Source organism: Trachypithecus francoisi, unplaced genomic scaffold (assembly GCF_009764315.1).
Source record: "Trachypithecus francoisi isolate TF-2019V2 unplaced genomic scaffold, Tfra_2.0 Lachesis_group8, whole genome shotgun sequence".
Taxonomy (NCBI): domain Eukaryota; kingdom Metazoa; phylum Chordata; class Mammalia; order Primates; family Cercopithecidae; genus Trachypithecus; species Trachypithecus francoisi.
Genome location: NW_022681473.1, coordinates 69123423 through 69139665, shown reverse-complemented (window position 1 = coordinate 69139665; position 16243 = coordinate 69123423). Strand labels below are relative to the sequence as shown.

The 16243-nt window shown below is 49.0% G+C and overlaps 1 protein-coding gene across 2 annotated transcripts in view; it reads left to right on the top strand.

Moving 5' to 3' along the window:
- Nucleotides 1-16126, top strand: part of GAB2 (GRB2 associated binding protein 2) — a 200819-nt gene extending 184693 nt beyond the window's left edge. The window contains exons 4-10 of one of the 2 annotated variants that reach the window (XM_033204327.1): nt 4447-5033; nt 6294-6388; nt 7802-8066; nt 9257-9347; nt 9675-9777; nt 10988-11128; nt 12007-16126. In XM_033204327.1, coding sequence (XP_033060218.1) covers nt 4447-5033; nt 6294-6388; nt 7802-8066; nt 9257-9347; nt 9675-9777; nt 10988-11128; nt 12007-12150 — 1426 coding nt within the window. In that variant the 3' untranslated portion in view covers nt 12151-16126. The remainder of the gene's footprint in view (nt 1-4446; nt 5034-6293; nt 6389-7801; nt 8067-9256; nt 9348-9674; nt 9778-10987; nt 11129-12006) is intronic. The other variant, XM_033204328.1, reaches the window with a different exon arrangement.
- The last annotated feature ends 117 nt before the right edge of the window (nt 16127-16243 follow it).

Below are 16243 nucleotides of genomic sequence, written 5' to 3'. Positions count from 1 at the left end.
CCTATTTTATAAGGCTCCTGTAAGCCCAGCCCTGGAAGAGAAGCCTCTCTCCAAATCCACCACGTCCGGGTGGATTATCCATCCCACAAAAGCAACTCAGGTCATCACAGTGACGTAGGCCTCAGTTAAGGTTTACATGAAAATACTAAAGGTCACAGGACAACTGAGTATTTGGAATTCCCCATCTGGATTATTGCCCAAAGGGAGCACACTGTAGCGTGGTTTGCGCAGCAGGGGCGCCCAGAGACCCAGGTGCTAGAACAAATTCCCTACCCTCTGAGTATGTAACTTTGGGCAAGAGTCCCTTGTTCAACTCCTCTTACTTGGTTACTGAGGTAATAATCAGTCTCCCTCAACATGTATCACTATGATCTATCATGTGCCTGGCACTATGCCAGGGTACAGGATATGGCCCTCTGCCTTCTAGGAGCATATGGTCTGGTAGAAGTGGAAAGACACAGACCTGAATAACTGACATAAGGCAGAATAAGGTAAGCGTTGTGATGGAAGCACAGAGTGCTGTGGGTAGCACAGAGGAAGAAATGATTACCGTAAAAAGGAGAATTAGGGACCTGTAATACCTTTGTAGAGTGAAAAGTCTTCTTGTGGACTTTGTGTAAAATGTTGATGTATCAAGGAAGCATTCCACAGGGAGGTGAGTAATGCGAGAACAGGGCTGAAGTTTAGACTACACAGGACATGTTTAGGGATGAGTGAGTAGTTCTGTGAGTGAGACGGGAGGATGCCGGGGTAGAAGGAAGTTGGAGCATAAGCTAGTGGGTTCTACAGAGGAAGGGTTTTGATCTGCTGATCAGAAGGTTTGGGCCAAGCCCAGGAAAAAGGGTGGCAGCCCCGTACTTTTGTTTATTCATTTGCTTACTTACAACAAACATTTATTCATTATTTACATTGCAACAAGCATTAACCTGGGTGCTAAGGAGAGAAAAAAGAGTAAGACACAGTTTCTTTCTTCAAGGAAATCACAGTCTGTTGGCAGAGATAAGTAGTAATGGTGCCTAATATAGGTAACACTTGCTCCCTGCTCCAAGAACAAAGTTAAGCAAGTGATTAAGTTAAGCAATGCTTAGAGGTAGAGGATGTAAGAATGGCCTTGAAAGATGTGTCCTCTGAGATGACTTTGAAGGATAAATGGAATAGGAGCTGGCCAGATTGAGGTAAGAAGTCTTCCAGACACAGCCCAACAACACAACAAAGCCCAATGCTTGACTGACTGGGGCACACAGGGAACACTGCAAAGTTCCGTTTGGATTCTAGAGTGGAAAAGGGAACTAAAGAGAAAAGATTGGTGAGATGAGTTGGGATAAACCTTAGAGTTTGGCCGGGCGCGGTGGCTCAAGCCTGTAATCCCAGCACTTTGGGAGGCCGAGACAGGCGGATCACGAGGTCAGCAGATCGAGACCATCCTGGCTAACCTGGTGAAACCCCGTCTCTACTAAAAAATACAAAAAACTAGTCGGGCGAGATGGCGGGCGCCTGTAGTCCCAGCTACTTGGGAGGCTGAGGCAGGAGAATGGCGTGAACCCGGGAGGCAGAGCTTGCAGTGAGCTGAGATCCGGCCACTGCACTCCAGCCTGGGCAGCAGAGCGAGACTCCGCCTCAACAACAACAACAACAACAACAACAACAACAACAACAAAAAAACCTTAGAGTTTGGGCTTAATCCTGAAGCATTGAGGCAGTATTGAAAATGTTTACACTGGGAAGTTAGGAAAGTAAATAGTAGTAGGATGGAAGAATCAGAGAGGCCCTGGGCAGAAATCATAATGTGGGTGACTCCCAGGTTTCTGGCTTGAGTAACTGGTGCCATTCCCAAAATAAGAGAGTCAGGAGGAGAAGTAAGAGTTCCAGAGGAAGATGATGAGTTCGTTCTTGACTGTTGAAGGTTATTGCAGGGTACCTGTGATGCTCTTGCAACCCCATTGCCACCTTGAAATCCTTCAGAGGCTCCCTATTGCCTTCAGTCCTGGCCTGCATTGTCTTCTCTCAGCCCTGCCTTCTAACGTGCTTGCTGCAGCCTGAGCAGCTTCGAGTTCCTAGAACTTGCCAGGTTGTGTTCTACATCTTTGAGCCTTCACCTAGAACACCATTTCCCTTCTCCTGCCTTCTGCCTGGCCAGTTGTGGCTCATCCTTCCAGACTCACTCAAGATAATAACATCTCTGAAGGAGGCTTCCCTGACGTTGTCTACCACCACCCCCCCAAGGGCTGATACCAACTGTCAACAGCTACATACTCACCCCTACTTGACTAATGATTTGCATCCATGTCACCTCCTCCACTACTGTGACATTCCCTGACCACCCCTCACTGGGCAGGTGGCATCTCTGTATCCCTCTTGCCTGGCCCAGATGGAACTTAGGACATCAGTAAATGTAAAATGAACAAATCCAGATGGGCGCATCCAACAGAGAGTTGGAAATTCCAAAAAAAAAAAAAAAGCAAAATGAAAGGCACCAAAAAAATGCATACAACATTAACACCTTATGTCTACCATTAGCTCCCCTTGCCACCCCCATCCTCTTCCCCGAACACTACATTATCTGAAGGCTAGATATTCAATCATCCAAGCCCCTGGCTGTTGGCCTGGTTATGTGTGTGGAATGGAACAGAAAGGGAGGAGGAGTGCAGAGGCCCAGGGAGGAGCATCAGTGAAGGTTTGGAGACTGACCTGGAACTCCTAGCCATCATGGGTACAGTTTACATGAGAGGAAGCTTGGCTTACACACCTGTTTCCTCTTTCTAAGCTCTGGCCCGTATTTTCTAACACCATCTGGTGGCCACATCTGTAAATAACAAACTCCTCAGGAGCTGAGAGAGCTTCTGTAAGGCAAAAGGTCCAGGGATTGGCCTCAGAAGTCTATGTATTACAGCCCCCACAAGTTTATATGCATTTGAGATTTGCCTTTTCTGATGAGACACTTCAAGAGCTTTTGACCAGAATTTTAAAAACTCTTACAGCCTCCAAAAGGCTGAGAATCACTACTACAAAGGATTCTTTTTTTCCCCAAGTGAAATCCTATGAAGAATCATCATATAAAAGCTAAAGAAGCAGACCTAAATTCCTGCTTGCTCAGAACCTCACCCTCCAATTTCCCAAAGCACCTACAGAGACCATAGAATCTAGTTTGAAAACCACTTTTGTGAAGCGAAGGGCTTGCAGCGCATCGGCCAGATGGGGCCTTAGAAATCATTGTGATGAACTAGGTCACACCTGAGAGAGGAGGCTTGGTGACACGCACAGCACGTATCGGTAGCAGTACTGGAACCTAACACAAGTGTCCCCTCTTGTTTCTCATCTCTTTACTGCTTGCCTTATTGCCCAAAACCTAAATTTAAAAATGTACTAATCAAAACCTTTTCTATCCTGAATATGGTTCCCAAACAGGAAACCATTCTTCCTATAGATTTCTAGATCTCTGGAAAGAGATCTTTCCCCTCAAAATGCCTCTCAACCAACCATAAATCATTGTAGAAAATAAATCTATAGCTTACGTTTGAATAGTTTGTTGTTTGTGTTGGGGGGTGTGTTTTTTTGAGACAGGGTCTCACTCTGTTTACTAGACTGGAATGCAGTGGTGTGATCATAGCTCACTCTAACTTCGAACTTCTGGGTTCAAGCAATCCTCCTGCCTTAGCCCCCTCAGGAGCTAGGACTACAGGTGTGCAGCACCCTGCCCAGCTAGTTTGTTTTTTTGTTTGTTTGTTTGTTTGTTCGTTCGTTTGGTAGCAATGGAGTCTTATTATGTTCCCATGCTGGTCTTGAACTCCTAGCCTCAAGTGAACCTCCCACCTCAGCCTCCCAAAGTGCAGGGATTACAGGCATGAGCCACTGCACCTGACCCAAATAATTCTTTGTAACTTACAACATCAATACCCATGGGCTAGTTTCACAGTGGCAGAATAGACTCGGAGAGATGAAATGACTTGTTTGCTGTTTCCTGTCATCAACTGAAAGGTTCTTTCCACTGTCTCACAACATTTGTATTTGAATGTGCATATTCTGTGGTACTTAAAACAATGAACAGATAGGCAGTCCAACTGGCTTACTGATACCTGGTCAGGGAGTGGAGGTTATAACCCCCGCAAATAACTGCCATTTGGAGATGGGGGACAGATGAAGTCTAATATTGTTTAAACATTTATGTACTAGAGTCTAGTATCTAAACAATCTTCAAAATATGCTTTTAGTCATCATTTTACAGATGCCTAAACTTATAGTCCTAGCTCCTGAGAAAGTGCTTTGCCTCAAGGTCACACAGCTAGTAACTGGCAAATCGTAGGTAAACCTCAGGTTAGCCTGACTCCTCATCCTGTATTTTGCCCACATCAATTAACTTCATGGGGCTTTGAACATCCCAGCCTGTCTCCTTGGGGGCAGTCCTTGGCTTGTCTCACCCTCCTGCCCATTCCCTTCTTTCTCTTTTAGGAGTGCCAGCTTCTCTCAGGGCACCAGAGCCTCTTTTCTCATGAGAAGTGACACGGCTGTACAAAAACTTGCCCAGGGCAATGGACACTGTGTCAACGGGGTCAGTGGTCAAGTCCATGGCTTCTATAGCCTTCCCAAGCCGAGCCGGCACAATACAGAATTCAGAGACAGTACCTACGACCTCCCCCGCAGCCTGGCCTCCCATGGCCACACCAAGGGCAGCCTCACAGGCTCCGAGACAGATAATGAGGATGTGTACACCTTCAAGACACCCAGCAACACCCTGTGCCGGGAGTTTGGGGACCTCCTGGTAGACAATATGGATGTTCCGGCCACCCCACTCTCAGCCTACCAGATCCCTAGGACATTCACTCTGGACAAAAACCATAATGCCATGACAGTGGCCACTCCTGGGGACTCAGCCATAGCCCCCCCACCCCGCCCCCCCAAGCCAAGTCAGGCAGAAACACCTCGATGGGGTAGTCCTCAGCAGAGACCTCCAATCAGTGAAAATAGCAGATCTGTCGCTGCCACCATTCCCAGACGCAACACCCTCCCTGCAATGGACAACAGCCGACTTCACCGAGGTCAGTATAAGCCCTAGCGGAGACTCAGAGGGAGGAGGAGGTAACACAGGGGTTCTCAATAGTTTGGTAGTCCTTGGTCTTCTGTGGCCGAGGGGAACTTAGGAACCACCTAGGTCACTGATACTCACAAACGTAGGTGTCTTCTACCCAGATCCCTTACCAGTTGGGTCCTCCAGCACAGGAGGCTGTTAGTAGCAGTTGTATAACAGAGCTAGTCCCGGAGAAGTTAATATTCTAATGGAGAATAGGACATTCTTGATTAACCACAGTATAACATATTATGGGTTTAGAAGTCCAAATCATTATATTTTTTCATTTATAAATCAAACCAAAGATCTAAAAAATAAATTTAGAAGATCAGTCCAAACTAGAGTGAAACCTCTGTGGACTAACAGACTGTTAAAGCAAAATGAGATCTTAAAAATATTTTCTGAATCATACTTGAACCTCTTTGGTTGAAGTCAAAATTTTTTTTGAAGTACCTAAATTCTATTGTTACTTGTTTTCCACTGAGAGTGTTCCAACTCTGCATGTAACCTCCCCTGTATGATGAAAAAATAGAACAATATTAATTCCTTTCATTTTGCATCTTGCTTTATAGCTCGCAAAGCCTTTTCTTGTCCATCCTGTTGTTTAAGCCAGGCAGAGAGGTTGGTGGGACAAAACCTCCTTGTCTCCATCTCACATGAGGCCAATGACAGTTAAGAGACTTAAACAGAGTTGCAGAGTCGTTGTGCCAGAAATGAGACTCAGACCCTAGAGTCCCAGCTCCTGGTTTAGACTTCTTTGCCGCCTTTCAATCCATCAACAATTTGAGCAGTCATACTGTGCTTTGGAACTGAGATGATAAAGACATACATAAAACACGTTCCTGCCCTTCAGAGCTTACATCTCGTTGGGAAAATAAAACCAACACATATAAATCAGGACAAGTATTGTTACTGTGGTATTCAGAGAACTGATGGCTGGGGTGAGTGGGACAGGTGAGTGCTATAGGAGTCAAAGGAGAGGTGCATAGATGAGGGTAGAGTAGTCAAGGATGGCTTTTCTGCAGATGCTAACACTGGAGCTACATCTAGAAGCCCAGGAGGATTTTTGAACTGAGGAGTGATGTGTTCGAAGAAATTCCTTATCATTTGGGGTTGAGAGTGGTATCTTCTGGAGTATCAGTAAGACCTTCAACCACACTGGTGAGGGTATGGGGAAGTGTCAACACATGAATCAACCATGAGTACATACGGATCCTCCTTCCTCTGTCAGCTTCTTCCTGTGAGACCTACGAGTACCCACAGCGCGGTGGAGAGAGTGCAGGCCGGTCTGCTGAATCCATGAGTGATGGAGTCGGCTCTTTCCTGGTGAGTGTGGGTTAACCAGGGGTCCTCAGGCAGGCCTGGTTAGGTAAAAGGTCATACCTTACGGAACTAAAAGCACAACCCCAAAAGAGTGATGGCATCTCCATCTTAAGACCCTGCCCAAGTTCTTGTCTCAGTTCAGAACCCTGTGTTGAGTCTTTGGACAAGTAAGATACAAGCATTCTAGTTCGGAAGAAATGTAAGTGCTAAGGTAGACTGGATTACAAGGTTCACCAACCTTGTAGATAAGCAGAGAGTCTAGAACGCAATAGACCCAGGCTGCACGGTGGGGGATCTTCTAAGGCAACAACCTTACCCACATGGCCTCACATGTAGGAGGGAGGCTTCAGTGTGAGACTCCAGGCAAGTGGCAGAATTATGGCTTGAGAGCAGGATCCCAGACTGCCCTCTGGAAGATGCTAACTACAGTTCTTCAAGGTGTCAGGCAAGAAAACCAAGGCCTGGCTTCAGGCCCACTGGTAAGACAGTGAAATCAGGTAACCAAAGCAGAAGCAGCTTAGTTGTATGTCAGGGCACGTAGAGCAAGAGTTAGAGGAAGGCTATAGCCGGGGTGCTGTATTGCACAACTCTGTAGAAGCTCCGACTGCAGCTTGGTGGTCCCCTAGGTGCCTGGAGTGAGCCCCAGGTACTTAGGAACCTGGACTGGGGAAACACAACTGGCCCCAGACCTCACCTTTCAGAGCCAGGACTCCTAATATGCTCCTTGTTCTGATCCAGGGCCTGAGATGCTGACCTGCCAATGCTGAGTCTGGACTTGAGGTGGAGGGCAGGTCCTGAACCAAACCTACAGTCTGTGGACTATGCTACCCACAGTGTTGGTCAGGCATCTAGAAAGCCAAGTGGACCTAGTCACCAAGAATATTTTATACTCTAGATTTATCAAAAATTATTGGTGGATGCCAAAGGATCATGAAGGCTTGAAGGGGCCCACAGACCTCATATATTCTTGTCTCCCACTCTGCTTCCGTTTTTTTTTATTTTTTATTTTTTGAAACAGAGTCTCGCTCTGTCACCCAGGCTGGAGTGCAGTGGTGTGATCTTGGCTCACTACAACCTCAGCCTCCCAGCTTCAAGCGATTCTCGTGTCTCAGCCTCCTGAGTAGCTGGGACTACAAGCATATGTCACCACGCCCAGCTAATGCTTTGTATTTTTAGTAGAGAGGAAGTTTCGCCTTGTTGGCCAAGCTGGTCTCGAACTCCTCACCTCAAGTGATCCAACTGCCTTAACCTCCCACTACTCTGCTTTCTTTTTTGGTCTCCCCAGGGTCTCCCTTATAGCTTCAAAGTGTAGCTAACTCAGTCATGACTTGTCTTGCCTAGTTTACAAAGTCTTACCCACTTCCTGTTTCTTCTTCCTAGTAACAGCTGTATTTCTTTCACTGTTCCTCTCCCTAGCCAGGGAAAATGATTGTGGGCCAATCAGACAGCACCAATTCTGAAGACAACTATGTGCCCATGAACCCAGGTTCTTCCACCCTGTTGGCCATGGAACGAGCAGGTGATAATTCCCAGAGCGTCTACATCCCAATGAGCCCAGGGGCCCATCACTTTGACTCACTTGGCTACCCATCAACAACCCTTCCTATGCACCGAGGCCCCAGCAGAGGAAGTGAGATCCAACCACCCCCTGTCAACCGCAACCTCAAACCTGATCGGAAAGGTAAGTCCATTCTTTCCTCTGTCCCATCTCTGGACAATAGCTAGGGACTCTTTCCATTTGCTTAGGGGTCATGTGGATCGTGGACTTGGGATGTGTGACTTTGGGCAAATCATGTAAATTCTGAGTCTCAGTTTTCTTATCTGTGAAATGAAGATGGTAATTCCTACCTCCCAGGTTTGCTGTGAAGGAGAGCATCTAGGATACTACTTTGGTACACAGCAGGCATTCAGTAGAGTCAGGTTTGTGCCCCCTGCATGTAGACCAGGCAAGTTCCCAGTCTGCTGTGATCTCACTCTCCTGGTCTTGGATTAGTGGCAAGGATTCAAAGGGAGGAGTAGGATAGCTGGGCAGAGATAGCCCCCTGTGGGTCTGGCCAACAGGGAATTCAAATCTTAGCATGTGAAACTGAAGCCCTCAGGCCCTTGTGGCATCTACCTTCTTCTACTGTGGCTTGCAAAGACCTGGCCAGGAGCAGCAGGGAGTAGTCACAGTGACCATCTCCACTTCAAATATGGTCTCTTGGCTGGGTGCCATGGCTCATGCCTGTAACCCCAACACTTTGGGAGGCTGAGGCGAGTGGATCACCTGAGGTCAGGAGTTTGAGACCAGCCTGGCCAAAACAGTGAAACCCCCGTCTTTACTAAAAATACAAAAATTAGCCAAGCGTGATGGCAGGCTCCTGTAGTCCCAGCTACTAGGGAGGCTGAGGCAGGAGGATCACTTGAACCCAGGAGGCAGAGGTTGCAGTGAGCTGAGATTGCACTGCTGCACTGCAGCCTGAGCAACAGAGCGAGACTCTGTCTCAAAAAAACATATATGTAAATATATATGTATATATAAATATACATATCTGTATTAATATGTAAATATATTTTTATATAGTCTCTTATTTTTAAATGAAGTCATAAATCGAAGGAGAAGAATCTGTTTTCAAACCCTGTGTCCTCATTTTTGATTCTGAAAATATAATTAGATACAGCAGAAAGAATATTTAATTTGGAGTCTGAAGACATGACTTCAAGGCCCATCAATACGGGCAAAGATTATATAACCTCGCTGAGCATCAGTTTCCCTGTGTGAAACTGGAATGACTTTGCAGGCCTTTATAAACATGCTCATGTGTTATATATAAGGTGTGTATGTGTAGCATTATTACTGGCTGATTACCGGACTTTCTTTTCCTGCTCCAGCAAAGCCAACACCACTTGACCTGAGAAACAACACCGTCATCGATGAACTCCCCTTCAAGTCACCTGTCACCAAGTCTTGGTCTAGGGCCAGGTGAGTGCCTATGTGTGGGGGTCGGAGCTTGGAGTCAGCCCATTAGAGAAGATGAGTGAAATGGTAGCTGGCCTGTGGGCCAGGACAGCTGGATTCTGATGCTAATGCTATCATTAGCTGATCATGTCTCTTGATCTCTTGTGGCTTGGTTTCCTCAGCTATAAAAGAGAATAATTATACCTGCCCTATATCAGATCTTAATCTGATGGAGTGTGCAGCTCTAATGGCTGAGGTCTGGGTGTGTGAGGGTTAGGGCCCAGCTGTAGGCTAGAAACATGGCAGCAGCCATGCTGCTTCCCCAGTGTTGATTCTTCCTTCCCACAACAGCCACACCTTCAACTCCAGCTCCTCCCAGTACTGCCGCCCCATCTCCACCCAGAGCATCACCAGCACAGACTCAGGAGACAGCGAAGAGAACTATGTCCCTATGGTGAGTCCTTCGGGCTTCGCTGGAATGACTCCTATCAAAGTCTCCTGGGACCCACTGCTCAGTTCCCCACTTCCCAGCTTAGCTAATTCACCTCAGCCCAGGGACTCCTTGTATTATTCATGATTTAGTCTCCTGCTACAAACCCTTCTTGAGCACCTATTTATCAAGCAGTAGGAGTTGTCATCAGATGTAAGGAAGACATGAGACCTGTCCCAACGAAGTCATGGTCTTCAAGAGCAGGGGCCTGCCTCTCTCATGACAGTGACACAGGTGGCATGATCTGTGTGCCCTTGGATAGTCAGTGCTGGAGGGATTTCCTCAGCGGTGAGAGGCATACATGCACATAACTCACTTTGGTGAGGCAGTAATAGAACTATCAGCACAGGCAGAGGAGGATATTTCTTCCCTGAGATTTGCATTAAGGGCATAACTGCCCAGCACCTGGTAGTCACTGCATAGACAGTGAAAGAATGAATTACCAACCAATAAAGCAGCCAACAAACAGAACACAGGACTATCACCTTCTCATTAGAATAAGACTTCAGGAAAGTCCTAGAGGAGGTGGTGCTTTGCTAGAGCAGGAGCCTGGATGGATAGGATCCTAGAGTGTGTCATCTGAAGAAATGGGGGCTTTGTGCAGCCTGGAGATGAAGCCACCCTGTTCAGATCTTGGAGGAGCTAGGCGGGGGAGCAAGCTGCTTTGGGGTGACTACCCCACTCTAGGCCACAGGTGGGAGTTTCAGAGGGGCTGATTTGGTGCAACAGAAGAAAACTTTCCAGTGCATAAAGGAAATGGGCTCCCTTCTTAAGCGCAAGCAAAGGCTGGGTGTCTCAGGAGAACCACTGCTTGATGAGACTTGGCCTGATATGCTATAAAGGAGACAGTGTGGTACAGGGGTTAGCACAGGTTTGGAAGTCAGAAAATAGACCTGATTCCCATCACTCAACAGCTGTGCAACTACAGGCAAAGTCACTTCTCTGAAAGTAAAGTGAACCACAGTTTCATATTTGTTTTAAACAATATCAACAGTAATCATACCTACATTACAGGATTGTCATGAGGACTAAAATGAGAACATGAAAAGTCCTTAGCATGATGCATGAGTCAAAGTAGGGCTCAGGGAACCAGTGTTCTTACTCCCAGAGGTATTTTTCTGGGTGGTGGGTTAGTCTGTTTTCTACACTCATGGTTTTCTCCTCCTCGTGACAGCAAAACCCAGTGTCTGCATCTCCTGTTCCCAGTGGCACCAACAGTCCTGCCCCTAAGAAGAGCACCGGCAGCGTTGATTATCTGGCCCTGGACTTCCAGCCGAGCTCCCCAAGCCCCCACCGCAAGGTGCCTGGAGTAGAGGTGGGGGGACAGTAAGAGCTCTCAGGGCCCCAGAGGCAGAGATCATGGAGGTCAGGGTGCCTTCAACACTGAACAGCAGCACTCAGCCTCCCTCCCGCTCCAGTACCCAGCTTTTATGATGCATCTTTAGTCATAGAGCTTTCACCTAGATCTAAAGACTCCTATTCCTGCTCTCAGAGCACAGTACCCTCAAAGAACCTCATCAGTCAGCCCACCCCCCGTGTTGTAGAGATGGGCAAATGAGTGCATAGAGATCTGATTGTGCTAAACAAAGTGAATCAGCAACAGATCCAGGAATGAGGATACTGCCTCCTGGTCCTGGGTTCTTAGGTGTGTCCCAGAGCCCTGCCGTCAACACATCAGCCTTCACAAGGGACTTCCAGGCCTGCGAAAGCCTCCCCAGGAGTGCCCTTAGCTAAGCAGTCTAGACAGCAGGGTGCAGAGCTGTGCCTCAGCATGGTTCCCTTTCACAGGGTGGCAGTGAGCACAGCACGTAAAGTCCTATGGCTGGTGCTTGTTTACACCCAGAAAATTCCTTCCCCTGGATGAGCAACCTGACAGAGATGGGTGGAGGCAGAGATGAAGGCCTGGACCCATCCACCAGGGCCAAGGAAGGGCCTGGCTCGTCCCAGGAGCCGGGAAGTAAGAAGGGCTGGCAGGGACTGCCACATCCTGCAGGAGGGATAATGAGTTTGGAGTCTGAGCTTTAGAGCCCACATTCAGAAAGAGAAGACAGGCTCCTGAGGCTGGTCAGTGGCAGGCAGAGGCCATGCTCTTCTCCCCTTCAGACAGTTCAGGAAGATCCCACGCCCATCTTCTTCCTCCCCACCTAACTGGTAACTCACAGCTACTCCCTCTTTCCCACTCTGTCCCCTCAGCCATCTACTTCATCTGTCACTTCTGATGAGAAGGTAGACTACGTTCAGGTGGACAAGGAGAAGACCCAGGCCCTGCAGAACACCATGCAGGAGTGGACAGACGTGCGGCAGTCCTCGGAGCCTTCCAAGGGTGCCAAGCTGTGACGAGAGGGCTACCGCAGAGCCCAGGGAGGGGCCAGGAGGCAGCGTCTCCAGAGCTGGCCCTTCACATCTCCCCTACCCCTCTTCCCTCTCCCACTGTTCCTTCCATTCACCTCCTCTCTACTCTGCCAGTCTCAGCCTTCAAAGCACTTGACATCAGGGACCCTGAGCCCTTCCCCTGGGAGGTGAGGGCCTGATCAAGGCACCTCCTCTGCCCACTCGGGGCCCAGCTGTGATTTTTATCAGTAATGGCCATGCCTCCACCCACCTGAGTTAGGAGCTATTGCCAAAAAGCATCCTTCAGCCTTTTCCTGTCCTTTAGACCTGACTATCTACCAGATGTTTGGAGGGAAGAGCTGGGGCTCTGAGCCAGATTCCACACCTCATGTTCAGTCACAGCCCTCAGCTATCTTCCCTCCAGCCACTGGGCTACCTCTCCTTCAGTCCCAGAAGACAAGTCTCACTGACCCAGGGAGTCAAGGACCAGCAGACCAAAGTGGGTAATGGGCTTTTTCATTCCTGTTTTTCTTGGCAGGAGAGAAGCAAGGCCACTAAAAGAGGAGATGGTGGAGAAGGAGGCCCAGCAGTGGTCTTGAGGGGTAAAGGACTTAGATGCCCAGATGCAGAGGGAAAGCTGACATCTGCAGGGACCCCCACTTTCAGGCTGAGGCCATGGCAGGACAGCTGCTGTGGGGTGCACAGGCAGGGGATGAAGGATAAAAGGAAGGGAAAACTGACAGTGGCCAACCTAGAGCAGCAAGGAGCAGGGCTTGGAGCTCAGATGGTAGAGATGACAAGGACACTGTGGGATCTGGGTCCCCAAAACTCTGGAGCTGCAGGCCACTCTAGGCCCAAGGGCAGTCCTCTTCCCCAACCCCCTCAAAGGCCCCCACCAGCCCCACCTTGAAAGCATCACACAGGAAGGCTTGGACCAAGCTGGGCGACCAAGCACATGGGGCAGGAACACATGGTAAAGGAGTGGGGAATATGGGAGGGAGTGTGGTGTGGATGGGCGTGATTCAGGGAATGAGGGGAACCCGGGGACAGGCACAGGCTGGGCAGAGGCACAGAGCAGTGCAGGGGACTCCGCAGTGGGGTGGGGCAGTGCGTTTCTATGTAGTGAGCAGTGCAGTGGAAGTCGGGCGCAGAGGTAGCAGACAGATGTGAAGCAGGGGTGAAGGCCGTGTAGCAAGTGGGGAAATATATCCAAAGGGCCTGGGAGTGGGGGAGTGCCCAAGGCAGTGCTTGGGGGTACAGGGTGGAGCAGAAAGTGAAGGAGTGACACGTTGTGCAAGAGTGGTGTGCATGGTGGTGTGACATGAGCACCGTTCCTAGGATGGAGGGACAGCAGGTCAGGCAGGACAAGGAGAAAGCAGGGCAGAATGATGCCTAGAGGACCACATCAGACATGGCTGACAGCTTGTGCCCATGGGCTGTGGCATATGTCAGATCGCAGGGTAGGAGCGAGTCTGGCCTGGTGCCGGCCCTGGGTTTCCTCATCTCATCCGTCCTCTGTTGCTCTCTAGCATTCCAGGAGCCATGTTGGACTCTCCTCCCCAGGCTTGAAAGGCTATCAGATTAGCAGGGATGGGGTGTAGGGCATCATCCAAGGTTCCTTCTCTTAAGCCTAGGGTGGGGGATCTGAATTTTTTTATGTTGACAGTTCTTGACTAAATTTTCAAGAGTTTCAGAAGCAACAGGACAGACCAGATGTTTCATTCTACCCTGAGATGAACAGACGTTCTTCCTCCCAAAGAGTGACTTCCTGCCATGTTTGATGGGGGCAGCTACTCCCTTCTGCCCCCCACTCCCCTTTCAGCTCCCATGAGCATGCATACTTTACCAGACCAATGGCCTAGCCGTTCTCTAAGTCCTATGCTGGAAGAAGTTATTTCCTCAAGAGTTGCACCTCTCCTCCTAGCATTAGTTTAGATCAACTCAAGGAGCATTTATTAATGGCTGCTGTGTCCAGTCTCTGGGGTTAAGCACCATCCACACAAGAATCAATCAGACCTTGTCCCTGAACTTGAGATAGTCACAATCAGAAAAAGGACAAGGACATGAGACAGTAGTGATGGCCACCAGAGAGAGACTTTAAATGCTGATGGAGGGCAGAGGAAGTAAAGACTTAGGGAGGTTGGTGCCAGAGGCAGGAGTGGGGTCACAATCAGGGAAGGTAGATTCTAGGAAAAGGGGGTGCCTGAGGTAGGCCTTAAAAGGGGATGAGTCAGATTTTTACAGAGGAGGAGGGCAGGGCTTGGGTCCAGTGGAGGAAGGAAGGAGAGGCTTGGAAAGCCTTGTGTCTTGGCAACAAAAGGCCTTTGAGCATATGGGTCCAGCCACTCAGAAGTGCCGGAGCCATGCCTTGGTGTTCCAACAAGTGAATGGTAGCAGTGACAGCGCCTACACTGGGCAGAGTTGGCAGGGTGCTGGTTCACTCTGCCCAGCCCTGAATGTGTGCCTTTAAGGCCCTCCGCAAGGGGCCCCATACAACAGAGCTTTTCACTGGTGCCTTCCCTGTACCCGTAGCAGCCACAAGTGGGCCCAGACTACTGCAGCCTCCCATAAACATGTGAGCATGTCCTGAGTGTGCCATGATGTGAGTGGACCTTGGCTGGAATCTTCAGAGCATGACTGAGGTGTTCAAATCGAATCTCCCAGGAGGCCTCCTTCCAGCTCCTGATTCCGGTAACTACCAAAATCCCTCGGGTGCAAGTGTAGGGGTAGAGATGGAAGGATGAGAGGCGAAATTGGCCTTTTCAAAGCAAAGCTCTGGCTCACAAGCCCCAAACTACCAGCCGTGTCTAGCATATCCCTGCCCTCCACTCACTACCTCCCCCAACAAAGGAGTCAACTCAGTTGAAAAAACTGGTCCTTTGGCCTATCCATGGGTCAAAGTCCACCTCTCCTGGGGGCCTGGCGAGGACTGAGACCCTGGAAGCGGGGGGATACCTTCCCACCTAGCTCTGCTTCACACAAGTCCCCTGCCTGGGGCTCTCCCAGGAGCCTTCACCCACTTCCAGTTCCACTTCTGCAAGGCTGAGTGAGAACAATCAGAAATAGGGAGATGGTATCTCCTGAGGTCCTTGGTCTGCCTGTCTGTGGAATGGGAGGTTGGATTAGATGCACTGAGGTCCCATCCACAGCTGGTGCTCAGCTGCTTGAAGAGACTCCCTCTGTAACTTCTTTCTGGGGGATCTGGATGGCCAGGGGTGGGCAGCACCTATCCCCAGTCCCCTCCTAGCTTGACTTTGGTAACTTCTACATTAAAGTATGCCCCATTCCTAGGACAAAAGCACAACCATTCTGAATTTACTAGAGCATGGGCTCAGCTCATCTCCACTCTGGCCCCTTCTGTCATGGGGACATCTTGGCCCAGAAGCCCCACCCCGTTTCCAGAGCTCTTCCTTCCCCATCTGGGCCTTCATAAAATGCGGGGGAAGTAAGGCTGGCCTCAGGAGCTCTCGAGCCCTTCCGTAGGGGCCATCTTTCTGGGACTTGCCCGAGTGCTCTTTGGGGCCTGGGACCACAAGGGGGCTGCCTGCTGAGGGGGGTCCCCCAGAGATCCAGGCTGTTGTGTGATTTCTGGTGGCATGTGTTGTGTATTTGTTGGCTACTTGTGTCTTGAAATCTAGAATTATTTCGCGCAGAATTGTCACTATTTGTCAGGAAGAGAAAATGGGCTAGTGGAAGCCCAGTCTTGAGTTCTTGTCTTGTTACCATTTAAAATTGACATTTAATTTTCAAATCACTGTTGGTGCCTAATCACTTAAGTTATTAATTTATTCTGTTGTATTCTGTTTTTTTTTAAAAAAAAAATTGTAACATATTTATCCTGTGGGTGGGTGGGGCAGGAGTGTGTTCAAGTGGGTCATGTTTTTGCTGTGGTGACACATGGTACAGGCCTGGAGCTTGCAGGTCCCTTTCTACTGTGGTGTTGGAGCAGGACAATAAAGTCCACTAGAAATGCACCCTGGAACTAGCTGCTGTGTCTATCTTGTCTTGAGGGGCTTGGCATTGGAACCCGTTCTCACGCCAGTCTGTTCCATTTTTACTGAGTATTTTACTTGGCTATGAATAAGAACGAATGTTCTCT